The sequence below is a fragment of the Asterias rubens genome, chromosome 10 (genome assembly GCF_902459465.1).
Source record: "Asterias rubens chromosome 10, eAstRub1.3, whole genome shotgun sequence".
Classification (NCBI taxonomy): domain Eukaryota; kingdom Metazoa; phylum Echinodermata; class Asteroidea; order Forcipulatida; family Asteriidae; genus Asterias; species Asterias rubens.
Window position 1 is genome coordinate 160,497 of NC_047071.1, and position 19,845 is coordinate 180,341.

At 37.5% G+C, this 19,845-nt stretch overlaps 1 protein-coding gene across 2 annotated transcripts in view; it reads right to left on the reverse strand.

The window, feature by feature from the left end:
• The window catches only part of LOC117295319 (alpha-2-macroglobulin-like), a 61,085-nt gene extending 43,153 nt beyond the window's left edge, over positions 1–17,932 (reverse strand). For both annotated transcript variants that reach the window (XM_033777892.1, XM_033777891.1), the window contains exons 1-8: positions 17,597–17,932; positions 12,746–12,941; positions 12,126–12,294; positions 10,592–10,644; positions 9,616–9,802; positions 3,448–3,532; positions 2,473–2,590; positions 60–186 (exon numbers count right to left, since the gene is read on the reverse strand). In XM_033777892.1, the coding sequence (XP_033633783.1) occupies positions 60–186; positions 2,473–2,590; positions 3,448–3,532; positions 9,616–9,802; positions 10,592–10,644; positions 12,126–12,294; positions 12,746–12,941; positions 17,597–17,703 (1,042 nt within the window). In that variant the 5' untranslated portion in view covers positions 17,704–17,932. The remainder of the gene's footprint in view (positions 1–59; positions 187–2,472; positions 2,591–3,447; positions 3,533–9,615; positions 9,803–10,591; positions 10,645–12,125; positions 12,295–12,745; positions 12,942–17,596) is intronic.
• Positions 17,933–19,845: the final 1,913 nt, after the last annotated feature.

Consider the following 19,845-nt stretch of genomic DNA (forward strand, 5'->3'; position numbering starts at 1 on the left):
AAAAACATTCCATGAGACTAAAGCACATAATGAGAGATTGAATACTCCATTTTAGTTACCTGTAGCTTCTTCAGTGAAATTAACATCCACTTTGAGTTGACTGCTCCAGATGGAAAAGTCACTGGAGTTCAGATAAAGCTCTTCCCCACTGACTGTGACCGTGCCACAACCAGAGTCACCCGTATCCTGCAAAACAAGGGAAGAAATTTCATTGTCATACACAACTAATACATGTACTTTCTTTAGCTTTGTTCACACTGTGTCCCTCATCCCTGTGGAATAGAGCCCAGGTGGATACTCCCCTGGTATGCCCATTGCCAGGGTAGATCAATCAGGGATAAAGCGATCCAATTGTGTGAAAGGGCCGGCAGTTATTGAAGTGCAAAAGGGCTTTTGTACAACCACAAGGAACAATTTACACAGTGAAAACTTAACCCATAAAAGAATATACGAATGATATTAAAAAAAAAAAATCTCCAAATTATCTTTGACAATTTATAAAGACTCAGAGGTGAACAAACTATAGTGAAGGATGAGGGTGTGTTCTCAGGCACGATTGACAGATTTACAACCCACTTGTTTCTTCACAGTTTGGGCTCAAAGCCAATCCTAACCGAAGTCAAAAGTCATCCCAAACACGTGCACTAAGAAACCATTTACACTCACTTGAGTGTTACAATGAATGAACAACCTTTCAGGAGTTCAAGGGAAATGTACCTTTTTGTAACAGGTTTTAAAATTGTTTTAATTCTATATAAATATCGCTGAAAATCCTGAGCGATTATGTCCACGCAGTAAGAATAATCCGTCATTGAAATACACAATCTGAGAAACATTGTTACTGTCAGTAACGCTTCTCAGATTCAGATCAAAAACGGTCAACCACATTACTTCAGAGTGAACAAATTATCAAAATGCTTTTCAAAAGCTACTGTACTCTTTACTACAGGCTTGCCACTGTAACTTCACCGGAAAAAGAGGAAATTACAAAATGTTAATGATTTTGTAAAGTACTTTTCAATTTTGAATGGTAAAACAGAGGAATTCAGCTCACTGCTGATCAGAGGAAAAGTTGCATGCCTGTTACTAATTGAGTGTTAATTGCCATTAATTTTAAGAGTGATAACTAGAAATGTACTTCAAAAAATCAATAACCGGTCCCATCAGCTAAACTGATTACAGATTTTGTGACGTTAAAAGTTAAACTTTCATGAAAACTTGAGAAGTTGGAATACTCACTTATAATCCAAGTTTTTAGTAATCAAGTTTTCTTCCCATGTATCAATTGTGTTCTTAATTAGTTTTCCCTTTTCAAATCCCCCTATAATTGCCAATTAAGACAAGTAATGAGGGTCAAAAGTTCAAGGTAATATTCATCAAGAACAAACAAGTGAATTTCCTTGTTCATGTGTCAAACGACACTTGTCAAAAGCCGATACCTTGTGAGATCTCCCACTTCTTTTCTGGACCGACCCCTTGGCTCAAAATCTGGTTACAATTATCATCCCTTTTTTGTTTTCTTTGAAATGAAAATATTTTCACTCCAATCTCAAAGTGCAGGAATTATCCCCAAGGTTATGAGTGATTGTCATTTGCCACCAGAGCATTTTTGGAGTCAGTTTCAATTTTGTTTAGAGATACTTTGTTCCTGAGGGGAAGTGTTGCTTGGGAGGGTGTAACTCGAGTCTGCAGCCTTGACAGTCTATTGGTGAACCACAGAGAAAATAATCCAGCTAAATTCCTTCCTCCATAGGCGAACCAACATATTCTTGTTTTTTTTATTTTAGTTTAATTATACCAGCAGCAGTCTTTTCATTATGAACAGTTGGTTGTTGTTTTTTGGAAAGGGTTATAGATTCATGGTTGGGAGTGGGGGAAGGTGAATGAGTATGGATGGATTAAAGGACCACATTTCCTTGGATCAGTCGAGTTGGTCTTTAAAAAGCGTTTGAAACCGTTTGTTATTACATGCATGTGGTTAGATAGTTAATTTAAAAGTAGAAGATAATGATCCACACAAACATGCCTCGGAATTTCACGCTTTTCGTTTTATGTCGCGAAGAAACACAGTCAGCCATTTATGGGAGTCAAACATTTGACTCCCATAAATGGCGGACCGTGTTGGTTGACGATGTAAATGGAAAACCACGCAATTTCGAGGGATATTTGTGTAGATCATTGTATTCTACTTTTAAAACATCTTTCTAACCACATGCATTATATAACAAAAGGTTACAAACGCTTTTCAAAGACCAACTCGACCGATCCAAGTCAACGTGTTCCAAAATATGGAGACTGCAACCCCTCAGTTGGTAGAGTGTTGACATGTTAATCCGGAGGTCGATGGTTCAAATTCCACTCTAGTCAATTCTTTGGTCAACCCCAAAAATATATACAAAAAAAACCAAAACAAACAAACAAACAAACAAACAAACAAACAAACACTCCAACAAACAAACAAACAATACTTACAGCAGATTCAAATCTGAGCACTGGTCTCTCCCTTGTGTAGTAGCTGTACCAGCTTTGATATTGTTCAATTGTTATGTCTGCACTGAATGCACCTCTCACTGGGTGACCATAGGTATACCTACATGTGTATCAAAAGATATCAGTTAATTAATACATGAGTAAATAATCTCAAACCACACTGAAATCAGCCCTGGTCTTTGATTTATTTTTTCGAATTCCGCTAACTCACAAAATTTCCCACATTCAGGAATAATAAGCCACTTCGGAGTTCAGCTGCGCATGTCTGTTACTGCTGACAATGCATTTTGTCTATCTCCAATAACCTTTTGACAATAAGGTTACGGGAGATGGAAAAAATCTGTTGTCAGCAGTAACAGACATGCCGTCACTAACATTCACAAGTGGCTTACATTTGTATATGCACAAGTAGGCAATAAGTATCCTCGGGAAAAACACATGACAAAAAAAAAATTCCAAGTAATAAACCAGAAGGGAACAAGGATAAACCACTGGGTAAATGTTAAATAATTTGAGGTTGAACAGAGACAAATTTACTTGAGCCAACGTCCTCCAATGAGGGTGCTTAACTGACCTATCTAGCCCAATGTTGGTGGTCTCCTTATTTTGTCAATAATATCTTTGTCCCAGGTGCCAGTGACTGCTGTAATGGGATGCAACGTATTTTTTTCTTCAGTAAATCACATAATAAACCAAAAAGGTTATTTTTTAAAACAATTTGGTTCCCGCTGTTCTCAATTTGTCCTTGTTCAACCCCAATTCATTAAATGAACTTGTATCGAAGTGCGTCTTGAAAGTGTTCACACTAACGAATTATAAAATAAGACAATCTTTCAAAGGTCCAAACTTCCTTATGAAGATTTAAAGCAAAGGAGGCGATACGCAATGAGCTTAGAAAATAAAGCTGTACATGATATGCTTACTTTTCAATACAAGAACATGTACTTATGACCTTACCTTGCACATATGCGGACATCAAACTCCTTAGCATTAATCAAAATGAAGGGGGGCATGGTTGCAACAATCTCAAACTTGGGAAGTACTGTAACGAAAATACAAATTGAAAGCCTCGTCAGTATGCATTCCAAACACACTTTAAAATTTGACTGGGATTAGTGTGTTTCTTTTTCTGTTTTAAAGCATGAAAGAATAAGTGAATTGTTAATGTATTTGAGACTATGTTTACAATAATAATGAATCAAGTGTAGCTTGAAATACTAGCCTTATCGTATCCTTAGTATGATTGTTCACAAACCACTTTCTTTATACTCGACACAAGTATTTCCAGCCTAGTTTTCACTCTATTTGCCTCACTTTCCAACCTATATTTCACTCTATTTCCAACAAACTGTGTGTGGTCTTTTAATAAATTGGATAAACAACTGCTGAGGAGCATCCAGTGAAAAACAACAGCCTTCCATCGCATACACACAATTTCCTTTATATTCTTATAGCCACAATAGCATTTGGTTACTAATCAATACAGTGTTTCTGCAGGGTGCATTTGTTTTAAACCCCGATTTGGGGCACTTGTTTAGGATACTTCCCCCACCATCTGTCATTTAATTTGGTAACATCTGAGTCTGACATTTGATTAGGTCATGTTTTTAATAAACTATTGTTGAATTGAATTGAATAATGTGTAACAATATTCATCCACAAGGTAACTAAAACTGATGATGAACTTGTTAAAACTAAGGGAATGCAATAGGCCTACAATTCAAAGAGATTACATATAGCCTGTAAACAAAAGTTATTTGGTAGTAAGCATCATGCGCAATTATTTTGTGTGAAGTGCCCCCATTGATTATAGATCAACACAAGTAGGTCAACAAATTGGAATCTCCAAAAACCCTGAAGACCAGTTTCGGAAATTTGTAAGGTGTCTATTTGAATAAGGCAAGAGGTATGGTTGGTACTTGCTACACATGTTTTGATTCAACATTCTCGTTGAAAAAATGGACAGTAGATTATTTGTTACTGTTTTTTTCAACAAGCACACACTTTTTCATCATTTAATCACTTTCAAATATGGTTTTTGTTGTATCTTTCTAGATCAAGTTATCTATAAATTAGTATTATGAAGACAACAAAAACTACTTTTAAAACCTTCACACAAAAAACAAAGATCAGAACACAAAAAATTGGCCTACAAATACCTAAAATGCAAAGGTCTAAAGACTGAGGATAATTTAGCTGGGGGCTGACATTCCTCTTGTAGTTTAATGCATGCTTAATGTGTGTTCCCCTTGCTCCAGGCACATTCTAGACAAACTCTCTTATTTGCCATGGTTGTAAGATTTTACAAAATGCACCTCATGTGAAAGGACAATACTTTTGGGAGTGTCCAGGGTCCCTTGTCAAATCTTGTCCAACATTGCTACATTTTGTCAGAGGTCTGGGACAAGCGAGGTTTTGACCAAGGACGTGGGCTACATCATCCTGTGAAAGGAACCCTTGTTTATTGAACGATGTCCGAGGTGAAAATGCCCATACAGCCAAGCTATTGTGGGTGCTACCTTGTCCAACATAGCAATAAATCCTATATACAGACCAATTCATTACATCTACATGTCAGACTCAATTGGGATCATGAACAAGAAAACATTTGATTGTCCTTCCTCCACAGACAAATAATGGACATGACATCTGGTCCTTGGAACAAAGTGGGAACGTTTTATTTAGTACAAGGTCAGACCACATAACAGAGGAAGGAATAGATACATGCCATCATGTCCATTCACTGAAATTTGTCCTTCACACCTCTTCTAGACAATCTTGGTTATAGATAGATATATATTCAATGTTGCAAATAGTGTACAATACAGAGCAATATGATCAAAATTATTGTAAAGACAAAAGAGATTAAAAGGTGAAATATAAAAATAAAATAAAAAAATCTTTATTAACAAAACTTTAAACAAAATGTTTCATCCTATATGAAACATTGCATTTTGGTAGAAGGGGAAAATTTGAGACTTGAAAGTTTAAAAACGCAGAGAAAAAGTACAGACCGAAGGCTGGTGGGACTGGGAGAGTTTAAGTATGATCTCCTGATGCAGACTGTTTCATTAAAACAGTGTGCAGCTGACAGTATGTACTCCAAATTATTTTGTTTTTAAACACATCAGATTGCCTGGCAATAAATTAGGGTTTTGGGTTAATAGAGATTAAGTTGGAGTAATAATAATAATCTGTTTTTATAAAATCAAAACAAAGGTAAACCTCAGATAAGGCATTCTGTTATTACTGCTACCCGCATTGTGACACTGTCTAGAAAATCCTGTTCTATCACCCCCATTCTGAAACAACTACACTGGCTCCCTATCTCTCAACGAATCATCTTCAAGCTGATGCTCATTGTCCACAAAGCTCTTAATGGCAAGGCTCCCCACTATATTTCTGAACTGCTTCAAGTTTACACTCCATCAAGGAATCTTCGATCAAGTTCTATGCTTCTCCTCATTGAACCCAAGTCTCGACACTCATGGGGTGACAGGTCTTTTTCTTCAGCCACGCCACGCATCTGGAACTCTCTACCACTTAATCTTCGATCTTGTCTTTGTACCGCTAAATTCAAGTCTATTCTCAAAACTGATCTTATGTGACAGGTTTTCAATGACTAATTTTGTTGTGTCTGTTTTTCTTTGTGTTGTGTTTTGTTTTTGTTTTGTTATGTTTTTGGTTTTACTGCGCCTTGAACACCCAGCAGGGTGGATATGTGCGCATTACAAGTCTTATTATTATTATTATTATTATTATTATTATTATTATTATTATTATTATTATTATTATTATTATTATTATTATTATTATTATTATTATTAGTATTAGTAGTAGTAGTAGTAGTAGTAGTAGTAGTAGTAGTAGTAAACCTGTAAGAAAATCTTACCAAATTGAAAACTGGACCATGGAAAATTCATACCAAATGAAAAATCAGACAAAATAAAATGGAAATGCGTAGGGGCCTACCAATTAATGTATACCAAATGGAAAATCATTCCAAATGTGTGTCCGAATGATTGCAGATAATTTTACATCAATGTTGATGTGGATGTCACTGTGTCAAGCCCCTTGATAATCGTAGAGAAATTAACAATGACAGCCAATCCTCCCATAAGAAACACCTCTCACCTTCAACCAAGTTAAAGGGTTACATTATAGGAGTAATCCATGGATTAATAAAGAAACTCAACCCTGAAATCCAGGCAAGAACTATTTTCCCAGATGTTCAGCAGACTTGGTAGAAGTTATTTTTAATAATACAGAAGGGAAAAAGGCATTCTGCTCAACAACCCAATGCCTATATCCTTACAGACTGTGAAGGGGGTAACCCTGTTTCAGCCCCAGGAGTACTTCTACTTTGCAACATGCCCCTGGTGACAGTTGAACTGGGTCAACAGCCCAAATCAGCCAAAGTGAAGCCCTCGTCTGGCCTTGTGCATATAGGGCGGTAACTCATTAACAAAATAGAATTCTGTTTAAAACAGATGTTAGACACATCTTTTAACATAAAATGTCTATTAAAAAAAATCTTCATCAGTCAATCTTGTTTCAATGAGGGAATCGAAGCGCAGTGAAGAGGTTTTATACAAGGTGTTCGAACACAGTGAGGCCTGCTTCTTACTTATTTTACTAACACAAAACTATTTAACAACTACTAGGCAGATTAAAACCAATGTAACACACTTTGATTCTCAAGATACCTTCCATTAAAATATCTAAAAAAAATTTAGAAAAATACGATAGGTTAGCCTCAGAGCCCACCTTTACCTTATTACATTGAATTTCCGTGCATAGCTTGTTTCAAACTTGCACGAGTCCAACATGTGACCTGCAATTTTAGATTGGGCTGTGAAAATGGTGCACTCTGCACAATCATACTGATAGCACCCTCTGATGGTCCCCTGTCTTTATGTGCAAGGATAAAGACGGCATGATCTTATACAGGCCCAAGCCAATGATACCAGTGGAGGAACTTGCTGTGATATAAGCTTTCAATTTCTCAATTATGATTGGTCAGCTCCGAAGTGACAAGGTTTGTCACCAACATACATTTACTTTCAATGTCTGTTGCTGCATGGTACGTAATCGACCAAGCAGATACTACAGGGCCTAATTTCATGGTTCTGCTTACTGTAAGCACAGAATCGGCGCTTACGGAAGCAGAGAATTCTGTGCTTACGGCAAGTGTATCTCACGAATAGCGGCGAATTTTGTTCTGTGCTTACGGCAAGTGTATCTCATGAATAGCGGCGAATTTTGGCTTCTGCGCGTGCGTACTCCGTGTTACTAGGCATTCTACGCTTACAAGCCTAGCGCAGAAATTCGCCGCTTGCACGTAAGCGGGAATCTGTATCGTAAGCGCAGAATTCAGCAGAAAGCAGAGCCATGAAATTGGGCCCAGGTGTGATGGGATTGGAGGTCAAAGGTACATCTGGGAGGACCCTGCCAGGTGCTTCAAGGCTTGTATCTGCATTCTTCATGAGCCTTGTGTGACATCAGATGTTCAATAAGGTCATGTTTAATCAATTCTAACTGTGTTTGTATTGCACATTCATAAACAAACACCCCAGACAGTTTTGCTATTCCTGTTGGTGGAGATCGCATCACGTGGGGGCGTTTAAACGGTTGATAATGCCCAGCTGGAGCTTTTTATAACTGGTTGTTTTCGGATACATATAGATGCAAACTACACGCCAGATGCATATCCGAAAACTGTCTAAGTCATAAAAATGCAATGCAGGTACAGAGCTCAAGGACGTCAGAAAACGGATAAGTTTTACAGAGTTTTTATTACGCCTTTTAACCAAAAAGGGATTTATGAATTGGAATAAAATAGTAGTAACTCTTTCTTAAACTGCCGTTTAAAACATTGCAGGGTCATGCTGTGCGAGAAAGGCCCGAGCCGAAGGCGAGGGCATTTATCGCACTGCCACGACCCTGCGGTTATAAACGGCAGTAGAACTCGTCGCTACCCTTTTATTCCCTTATTTAAACATACACAGCCTCGTAATCTTCTCTCAACCAATCAAATTGGATTAACTGTCCCAGGTATTTATGAATATCCAAAAATAAGACAGGTACGAGCTGAGCTGTAGTATCTTGATTCATACATACTTTCTTCTGGGTTTTCATAAGCAGACTTAAGCATTACCCCCTGATGGCCAGTGTCATTACCAGCACTATAGGAGTATATATACTAACTATGAAAAAAAAGCCTTTTTTCATCTTTTCTTATCAACTTACTTCAAGTTTCTCCTATTTTTCATATTTACAAAGCATTAACTCTTGGTCATTCAGTTTAAGAGGAAAGGGTGACTCAAATATTTAAAACATGAAATTCTCAGACATCAAAGACATGCCTTGAACAAGTAGGCCTACATGTAGCAGCCTTGTGAAAGCCAAAATGCTTAAATTTAATTTTGCCCAAATCAGGTTCATTGAACTGAACATAAGACCTTGGAGGCTGTCAGTGGGAGCCTTAGAGGAAAGAGTAAATCATTTGAACTTTTTGAGGGTTAGTAATCAGGGAATAGGAGCAGTCCAGAAGGGATAAAATACTGGTCGGAGGTCAACGAAGGATCACAGCCAAATAACTGCAGTGAAAGCCAACATTATATATGTTTTTCACTTAATTGAACATGGCGATACCATACAGAGATTGGGCATCTGGAGCCTTAAGGACGGAATCAATACTCCAGGGACAAGATACCATGTAGGTCATAGGTCAAACCAGCGCAGTTCGCTTGGTATGTTCCACACCCTTGAGAGAATGCATTCCCAATTGTTCAGGAAACTTCACTGGCTATTGGTTAGAGAATGGATTAATTATTATCTAAGTTTGAACAAAACTACTCAGAACTAGATATTTTTCCAACTTACTATCATATTAGACTCCTCCATGTTTTCTTCGGTCCACACCAAATGTTATGTTCTAATATGTTATCAAGTTCTGATTTTATGAAGGTAGGTCAACACCACGGATATGGGGGGTCAAGTGGGGTACCTCATAAGCAGAAGATGAGACTTTGCAAATTACGTTTTACAAAATTACTATTACAAGCACCTACATTTGGGTATCATTTAAAGTACACAAATCAAGGTACAAAAGAATGCACTTACCGTATTTGTTTACTTTAAATGTTCGCTCAGTCCTTTCCTTGCCACGTATGACCACAATTTTCCACTCTCCAAGAGGTGGGTTGGCACTCATGGGGACCATGAGGTCTACAAGGCCCTCCTCTCCCACCTCATCTAGCCACTGGGCAACACGGATATTTGAGGGGGTCTCAACCCAGATTTGAGAAATCTGTTAACAGAAATCAAATTTAAAGCAATAAAATCGCATTAAAGTGATTATGAACTATGCTATTGTTCACTAGAGCATCGTAGATGATGTTTTTATTCAAACTCACACTCTGCTGCTTATAGCTTGAGTCCTGTGAACTACGCACCACACGCTCCTCTTTCACCACAGCATCTTATGGTTTATTCCTTAATTTGTTGTCAAGCCTTCTAAATTACGTCCTCTACGAATCATTCATAGCAACATATTTCTTAATTCTAATATGTCCTTGAAAAGATATTCAAATTGAGTAAAATCAAAGTGAGTTATTACGTTTAACTTAAAGGCACTGGACACCTTTGGTAATTGTCAAAGACCAGTCTTCTGACTGGTGTATCTCAACATATACATAAAATAACAAATCTGTGAAAATAAAAGCTCAATCGGTTGTCAAAGTTGCGAGAGAATAATGGAAGGAAAAACACCCTTGTCGCACAAGTTGTGTGCTTGCAGATGCTTAAATTCTCGAATTCAATTCACATATTTTAGTGAGAAATTACTTCTTTCTCAAAAACTATGTTACTTCAGAGGGAGTCATTTCTAATAATGTGTTATACTATCAACAGCTCTCCGTTGCTTGTTACCAAGTAAGTTTTTATGCTAACAATTCTTTTGAGTAATTACCAATAGTGTCCAAATCCATAAATTCTCTGCTGGAGTCAATACGTCAGGTCACTTCCACTTTTTTTAAAGTGATTAGTATTCTTGAATATAATTATTAGTTCAACCTACAAATATAGAACAGATACTTACAGGTGTTGTATCTGGCTTTAAGTTTTCATCCAATGTGAGAACTCGAAACATCACTGAAATGGATTTTAAAAGTTAAAATTAAAAATCTTAGTTTCAATATGAAAAGAAATTCTTAGATTAATGTTGAATTTGTGACCTGAATAAACTAAATCGGTGGAGAAAGATAATTTTAATAAAATAAAACAAGCAAACAGACTATTTGACTGTGTTGCAAAGGTTGTTCTTGATGCATTTTACAATTTTGACTCACTGAACTTAAATTGAACTTAATTGCGAAGGGTTTTGTGAACTTTCACTGACATTTTCCATTAATAAGTCCTTGTCTTGAACGGAACAAAAACTAGCCTCAAAGAAACTGGGCTGAAGTTCATCCTAAATGGGCATACCAAACAAGTATCCATATCCGCAAACTACCCAATAAATCAAGGCAACAAGTTACATATATCCGGCATACACCACATAAAGCTCATTATAACAGACGCATGGGATGTCAATTGATTTCATCTGCAGGTGTCAAACAAGGTCCAAGTTCCGGTCAGCAGAAAATATCTAGTCTAGTTCCGAAGCAAACAAAAACTGAAAAGATGCAGTATGGGTCAATTAAAGTACTTTTTGGCTGGCAACTTTTTGTTTGCCATGCGAAGTTTTAAGAATTAATTATTTGTACTTAAGTAGAGTTAATTTATTTGTAATAAGTAGAGTTAATGAAAAGGCCCAGGGTAAGCTCAATCAATAATCAGCTTAACTAATTGATTGGGTGAAGATAATCAAAATGGTGTACGCATGATTAGTTGTGATTGGAGTAAAGCTGATGGATGTTCGTTTAGCTCTAGATTGTATGATGAAGACAGGATTTTTGTTAATTGTATGGTTAACTTTTATTCGAAGCAATTTAAATTGGTTAAGGTTAAAGAGGTATACATGTAGATATTTTTCATTGGGCCATTCCATTTGTTTCAGCTCACAAGAGATTATGTTTTCATCATTTTGAAAAGTTTGCCTCATTCTGCATCACAACGTTATACTTATAAATATTATGTAAAACAGCTGTCAAGGAGACAATTTAATTAGTCAAATGACCTTTCCATGCTGGGATTGCTGGTAAAGTTGATTGGCTGATTGTGATCATGGATAATGGTACATGGCTGATAATGTGATTGGCTGAAAGTTATTTACACATCCCATGTTGTTGAAGTTGATTGGCTAAAAAAGATGGTGCAACATGATTGGCTGAAAGTTATTCAAATATCCCATTAATTGGCTTACAGTGATCATGGTGTAATGTGATTGGCTGAAACTTATTTAATCAACCTATGTTGTTTTAAAGTTGACTGGCGTAAGGTGATCATGGCGCAGCATGATTGGCTAGAAGTTATTTACACATCCCATGTTGTTTAAGTTTGATTGGCCATTAGTGATCATGGAGCATCATGATTGGCTGATAGTTATTTACACATCCCATGTTGTAAAAGATGATTGGCTAAAAGTTGTAATGTAGCAGCATGATTGGCTGAAAGTTATTGACATTCCTAACCTGATTGGCCTGGTTTGTAGATAGGTTTATCAGTCTGAATGAAAGTCTCTGAGCCCTTCTTGATTATAGTGACTGTCTTCTCATCCATCAACTCAGTCTCCATTGATGCAAATCGCTTCATCTGCACATTGAGGATCACATTCTTGCGAGATTCATCAAAAGTCGGGACCTGTTGGACGATGGTTATACAAAAAGTGAAAGAAGACAAAGATAGTAAATATTCAAACAAATGAATCAATTTAATCTTATCTTATCATTTGTTGTTTTAAGTGCACCTCATGCAGTTATATCAGCATGTTGTACACTTGTAAACAACAGCACAAGTAGATAAATTTGTAAACAAATTTGTGTAATCAATAAATTATGCATTTTGGTGGTGGATAGTCACAACATCTAACAATTCCAAAACAGCTTTACCTGTTTAAATGATGCAATAATTCCACGGAGTGAAGAATATAATTTGGGTTTAAGCACATTTGTTCACCAATATAAATATTGCTGGACACAACCAACTCCAATGCATTTTTTCATATATATTTTTCACATATTTACAGTTTAATGTCAACTATAAAAAGATATAACCACACCTCAAAAATGGTGCTACCAGAGTATCTAATTACCTGAATCGTTGAGCAGGCTGTGCTGAACTCAACACTGAACAGAGGAAAGGCGGCAATCTGGGTCACATTGTCCTCCATGAATCTTAATGTGACATCCACAGGCTCAGATGAGCCACTGATTGTAACACAGATAGATGCATTCTTCCCAGAGAATAAGACTTTCGGTGATACTACAAGGTAGCCAAATGGAGTGGCCCTGCACACGAAAAACACATAAAACCTTGTTATATTTTATTTCAGCCATCTTGATGTAAGCATTACATTTACAGCCCTTTTCATGGTTTATCCGTAAGCACTTTGCAGCCAAAATGACTGGATAATTCAAGGTACTAAAATTCTTCATATAGGCCTGTACTTGTTGAAAGATCGTTCACTTCCTTTTTCCCACATGTAGGCCTATCCATAAATTCCAAACTCATATTTTAACTTTTCCATTGAATATGAATGAGTTTGAAAGTCCAGACATTTTTAATCAAATTTTATTTGGAAAACCCCAGTTGAAATGACACATGGTTTTGGTTTGACTACAAATTATTCAAGGTCTGACTGGCCTCTGTGATGGTATGGCCGAGTTATCCAGGACAGCAAAGTAGCTGGATTTTTTTTATTTATAATATCGCATACCCTTCCCTGAACTATATTAAAAGCTGGTAAAGTCGGTATATTCGGTGTCATGTTTACCCTAAGTAGTGCTATCCTTTGCTAAGCGATTTTCTGGGTGGTTTATTCTGTTACGTTGGATCATTTTATATAGAAGGCAATTTGTTTTTAACTAGAATCTGAATATTGGTGCAACAGAGTAGAGTGCATTGATCAGATGATCTTTATTGCAAATTATGATCAATCACTTTACTGAAATTACTTCTTGAAAAATTAAAGTATGTGTCCACTAGTAAAACTATTGTTGTTATGTAGGCCTTTGCAGTAACTGTATTATTTAAAATTTGTTTAATGTTTCTTTATTCTATACAAAATCGAACTTATTAAAACAAGTTTGTGTGTGAGAGAGCTAAATGGGAGTGCCCTTGTGGGGTCTTTTACACAATAGACACAATATATAGAGTACAATGGAGTACAATGGACCCCAAAGGGGAATTCTGTGTCAAACCAGACCCCCAAAAGGGAATTCTTGAAAAAAGAGAATAAAGGATTAACAATAGCAAGACCCAACAAACAAGACCCAACAAACAATGCAGCCAAAAGAAACACACTTTCTTACAATTCCCATAGCACCAAGAAAAATCCTACAACGTAAATTTGTTTCATAGAAACTTCTACAAATACTTTTTGCAATCATAGAGCAGAGACCTGATGCAATCAGAAATGCTGTGAGCTCCCTCAAGACTTTCCATTTAAAATTCCTGAAAAATTGGCGCACACTGAGATCTATCCAGAGATTTAAACTCTTCACAGTTCAAGGACAATGTGAGTTGTGATATACTATGGACAGACTAAAAACATTACTGGGAGATATGATTTCAAGTTTATTAGCTTCCCGCTATCCCCTGTTGGTAGAGTGAATGGTTAATATAGGTGAAAAAAGTCTACCCCAGACAGCCCTTCAAGATACAGTTTTGGGATATTACAGTACTGCTGTTACAAGAAATTCTGTAATTTTTATCTGAAAGCCCGCTTAAAGATTGTAATGGTTGTAAACTACCTGCAAAAATATTCCCTCTATTCCCGTTGGTTACGGTCAACACAATTTGGCCTATTAATCAGCATTATAGTGACAAAACTCAAGCTATATGACCACTCTTTAAAGGAACTGGACACTATTGGTAACTACTCAAAATAATTTTATAGCATAAAAATAACTTGAAAGAGCAATGGAGAGCTATTGAATAGTATAAAACATTGTGAGAAACGGCTCCCTCTGAAGTAAAGTGATATTTGAGAAAGAAGTAATTTCTCAATATTTGAATTGAATTCAAGACCTCAACTGAGGTCTTGAGTTGAAGGCATCTGAAAGGTGTGTCATCACATTCAGATTTTTGATTTTCTTGAGAACCAGCACTGGAAATAACTTTCACATACAGTTATACAAATCAAAACAGCTTCCTTTCCCTGGGTACTCTCTGGTATGAAACATTGAGGTGATTTGATAATGATATGAATTGGTGGGACAAGGGGTGAATTAGACAAAGTTCTTAAATAATTTTGTTTGCATGACTCAGACCCATTGCCATCTGGGGCCATTTTTTATGTTTGACTTGGTTTTACTTCAAACTGGAAACTCAAGACATAATAAACCCAGATGTTCTCAATTTGCAAAATACCTGTTCTTTTTCAATGTTACCCAAGTTTTCATAAATCACTGGCTGCTTGTTAATGTTTCTACTTTCAATCTAGCCATGGGTGCCTCTGCTTGGGACCTTTCACAGACTTTCCCCATTAACTTCCATTATGTTACGCCTGAGCAGAACAAATAAACATAGCGAATGTGGCAGACACTAGACACACTAGAGAACAAGACCAAACCGTGTGATTTTTATCAATAATCTCTAACAAATGTTGCACAAAATAACAAAACTTAAAAGTGTAACTGAAATCAGTCCACAGTTGGAGCAAACCATGTTATTTGTCTATGAAATAACAAAATTTGTTTTATTATTCAACCTCAAAGACTCCATGAAGTGTGAAGTAAAAAGTAACAATTTATTATTCCTAATAAAAGGGTCTGGTTACACTACAATTTTCTTACACAAACAGAGAAGGCCCACCTGTGGATGAATGTCTGGAGTCTTTGGGTTCAAAAGTATGTAGGCCTACTGTACAGTGACACTACACTTTACTGGCCTTGAAATAACCAACAGCACCCACTTGCCATATGGTGCCCTGTGCTTTGGCTGCACTGTGCCCTTTGCAAAGTTTAAATACAATTTTTGTTAAGTGCCCCTTACAAAAGAACATTGATGTGCCCCTTCGAGAGCCAAGTTCAAGACCTGCGTTTTTAGTTCACATAAATGACACAATTCCCCTGTCCGATCCCCACCACTTTTCTTAACATTATGCTACATGGTCTTATCCTGACTAAACAATGATCCTTTGATAAGTTACTACTATGTTCCTAGTAATAATAGGTCGAGGTGTGAAACTTGAGGCAATGACTTTAGAAACTTTGCATGGTGGAAATAGGATATATGGAAAGGCTCGCGGTGACACCACATGTAATGACTATCTCTAATGAGTTGGGGTGGTTCTGAAAAGAACCGTTGGTCTCAACTCAATGTTTTGATCAGTATGTTCTGATCGTCTTCTAGAGAAGCTGGACTCTAATGCTGCATGCTTGATTAGCTTCATGATGCACGAATGTAAAGTTAATGTTTTGTAAGGATCAAACTAATTGAAAGATGGTAAATTCTACTGTTATGCAATGTTTTATTTGCCAGAAACAAGAAGCACAACTATATAATTACAACCCTTATCCCACGAAGTTGTGTGCCTTTAGATGGTTAATTTCGAGACCTCAAATTCTAAATCAACTAGACCAATCCAAGGCAACGTGTTCCTCTAAGTTATATAGTATATTAATCCCTGGTCTATTAACAGATTTTGAAAGACTTCAATTTAAATTCTAAAAAGTTATACAAAAAAAGGGTTAAAGCCATTGGACCCTTTCGGTAAACAGTGTTTTCCAAGGCCCACACTTAGTGTACCACAACTTCTATATCAGGAGTCGGGAGAAAACAACGGAAAAACCCACCCTTGTTTCCGCGCGTTTTGCCGTGTCATGACATGTGTTTAAAATAAATCCGTAATTCTCGTTAACGAGAATTTATATTGTTTTGCTGTTTTCTCAAAAAGTAAAGCATTTCATGGAATAATATTTCAAGAGAAGTCTTTTTTGCCGTGTCATGACATGTGTTTAAAATAAATCCGTAATTCTCGTTAACGAGAATTTATATTGTTTTGCTGTTTTCTCAAAAAGTAAAGCATTTCATGGAATAATATTTCAAGAGAAGTCTTTCACCATTGCCTTCTGTAAACCCTGTAAGATATTTGTAGATCTGTGAACTTTTAATTTTTTTTCTGAACCGAAAGGGTCCAATGGCTTTAAGTTTATACTAGGATTCCCTTGAAATCAGTAGTCCATAACAAAAATTCTGCAATTAAATAGAAGTTCAGAGTTGAAGATAGGTGGGCTAAAGTGAGGAGGTGTGTGATCATGTTGCTAAAAATGGTTTGAAAACAACCAAGGTACATACGTACATGTAGGCCCTTCTGCTTCTTCTTCTTTAAATTGGGGGGGGGGGTGCAGATTGAATGCACCAGTGGTAGCCTATTGTCAGGGGGCAATCTTTTATCCAGGTATTTTAGTTTTATGGCTTTTATTTATGTCCCATTCCAAGGACAAAGTAATTTTGGACACAAGTGCAACATTCCAAAGAAGCTACTAACTAATTTATTTCCATCACACACCCGTACCCATCCATCATGCAGTCATCGGTTCTTCAAAAGCTTTATAACAAGAACGATACACAGTTAACATTTACGACCACGGATGGCACCTCCTTGCTCTTTGCATGGAGGGCAGGACATGTTGAAAAAGCAACAACATATTTTTACGCTTTATAGATTTTTGCTCAGGCTAGTTTCATACTACTAGCCCATAGAGCTATTATTATCAAGCTCCATGCTACTACTAGTACTAGTCAATCAAATATTGAGTTTGGTTTTTAGAAAAAGGTCCTGCCATTACCAAGTGGTTTTGTGTCAATTCCCAATCGTTGAAAAATTCCAGATGGTAAATTTGGGGAGAAAGAAAGCTGAATGTATACACTGTATGTACTGTACTGTATGAATGATACTATTTACTACAAATGACAATAGCAATTTGTTTATACTTACTCGTGTTCATCATCCTCTTCCGACGATTCCGAATCGGAGTGGCCCGTAACTAACCCGTGAAAGACCAAAGAAGACACTAATACAAAAAGAAGGCTGAGGTTTTGCATCTTGACTTTTGTGCGAGTTCCAAAATCCAGCTAGTCAAAAGTCTGGTGAGGTTTTTTCGTCAGTACTTGGGTACAGCAACAGTTTGCAGTGTTTCTAAAGAATGCTATGAAATGTGCCCAAGTCCAAACAGGACTGTGGCAACAAAACTGGTGGGCAGACGACAGCCGGTTGGCAATGAAATTTTAGACTAGTTCAAGTTGACCATCGGTTGATGCACGGAAGGAAAGGTAGCTGACGCTACTATTACAACAACCGCAACATTACTTTCACGTGCGCAAGTTACTTTTATACCATGGTGGTTGGGTCGGCAACTTCCACCCACCCGGCCCAAGGTCATGTACGTACACTGCCATAAAATAACTCAAAAAGTAGACCGGGTTTGCTTTTATAAAAGTAAAGAAATTAAATGGTCTACTTCCCTGGATTTTTCAATTTAGTTTGCAAAAGAAGTCTTGAAGAAAGTAAACATAAGGCGGGGATCTGTTTATGCATGGAGGTAGACTCCATGGTTTATGTGTTGTTTATAATGTTACACGCCCATTAATATTGTATTATTGTGCGGAGATCCGGTCACTGAAACGGAGCAGACGACCAGTGAGTGATGTTACGTGGGTGTAGGACCTCCACCGACCACGCGAATTGTGTGCGTGTGATGTGGTGCACGTGCAACAAGTCGCATTCACAGTTGAGTAACTTTTCCAGGGGTAACTGCACTACCCTGGGGAACAGTAAGCTATGACTAGCTGAGGGCAGTAGACACGCAGTTGGCAGCTAGGCAGACAAACAGTATCGTCGGGTTCGAATTATTTGATTGCGGTCCGTCAATCACAGCCGTGCCGAGTTAGGTCAGGATAATTTAGCATAGAGCTAGGACCACAGTGTGGGTTTCCATGAGTTGTCTGTGCTTACTTTTTTTTCTGTTGAAACATTGTGAGGCACACTTCTTGTGTTTTTCAATTAAACAAGTAGCCTAGGGCCTACACGGTAGTTCTCGATCCCCAGAACTGACCATAAGTTTGTTTTAATCTGACATCAAAAGCCACGACCAGTTTCGAACGAAACATAAACCGTTTGGTTAAATTACCCACATACACCGATGTGTGTAAACACCTCAGTACTTTCCCGAGTTCTGTGAACAAATAACAGGCATTACTCGGGTAGGATTCAAACCTACGATCATTACAAAACTAGGCCCTACACAACCGAGGTTGCCCGGTAGCTAGAGGCAGTTCGGATCCCGGAAAAATGTTTTAGCAGCGGGTACGCAAACCATTATCTTTATCCCCAATGCAAAATTCACTTTGCTGATGAAATTCATTTTAGCAAGGGAGAATTGAGTTCACATGTGAGTAAACAGGTTTTGGTTGGGGAAAAATACAAACGCTGACCGGAAGCGGCCGCGAGAGTGTCACCTTATTGTGATGCGACTTTTTATTGCTATACCCAAAACAAAATGATGGGAAACTGAACGGCTAAAGCTGAATAAATGTTTGGGGGGGGGGGGAAATTACTCGCGCTGTAGCGTTTTTTTTTTTTTTTTTTTTTTCCCCATGGTTACGCCCAAAATAAAAATCCTAAAAAATAACCTTCATTGGGTCTGTGCCAGCTTCCGTCTTTTCTACACTTTCATGGAATGTTTAAACAGCGATGTGTCTTACCTCGTTCCGAATGTGGCTGTGTGTAAAATTTCCTTCACTTCCCTCGAGTCACATTCTTCTTTTAGACCCGATTTGCGCAAACTTGCCTTAATTTCTTTTTTTTTTACAATTATATACCGATCAAGTCCCATGATGATGATCAAATGCACAAGCGCCAATGACAGCATGTCTGCATCAATATTTTTTTCCTGAACTAAAAACAGAACAAATTAAGGGTAACTTTCGATATCAAGATAAGTGTTGGGAAGGTCAGGGTCGAAAATTACCGGATAAATACTAAGGGTAGGTTTTGATGATGATTTGTGACTTATTGGACACCCACTAGGGGTCGTTGGTGGGCATCGGTTCTTGGTACAGGGGCGCACGTACGTGGTTCTGCCCACGCCATAGATCCCCGCCAGTCACTACCATGCTGGGAACCAAAGTATGGGTGTTTTTACAACCGGGCTATTGTAATTATAAGCTCGGTAGTTCCGCTGTGTG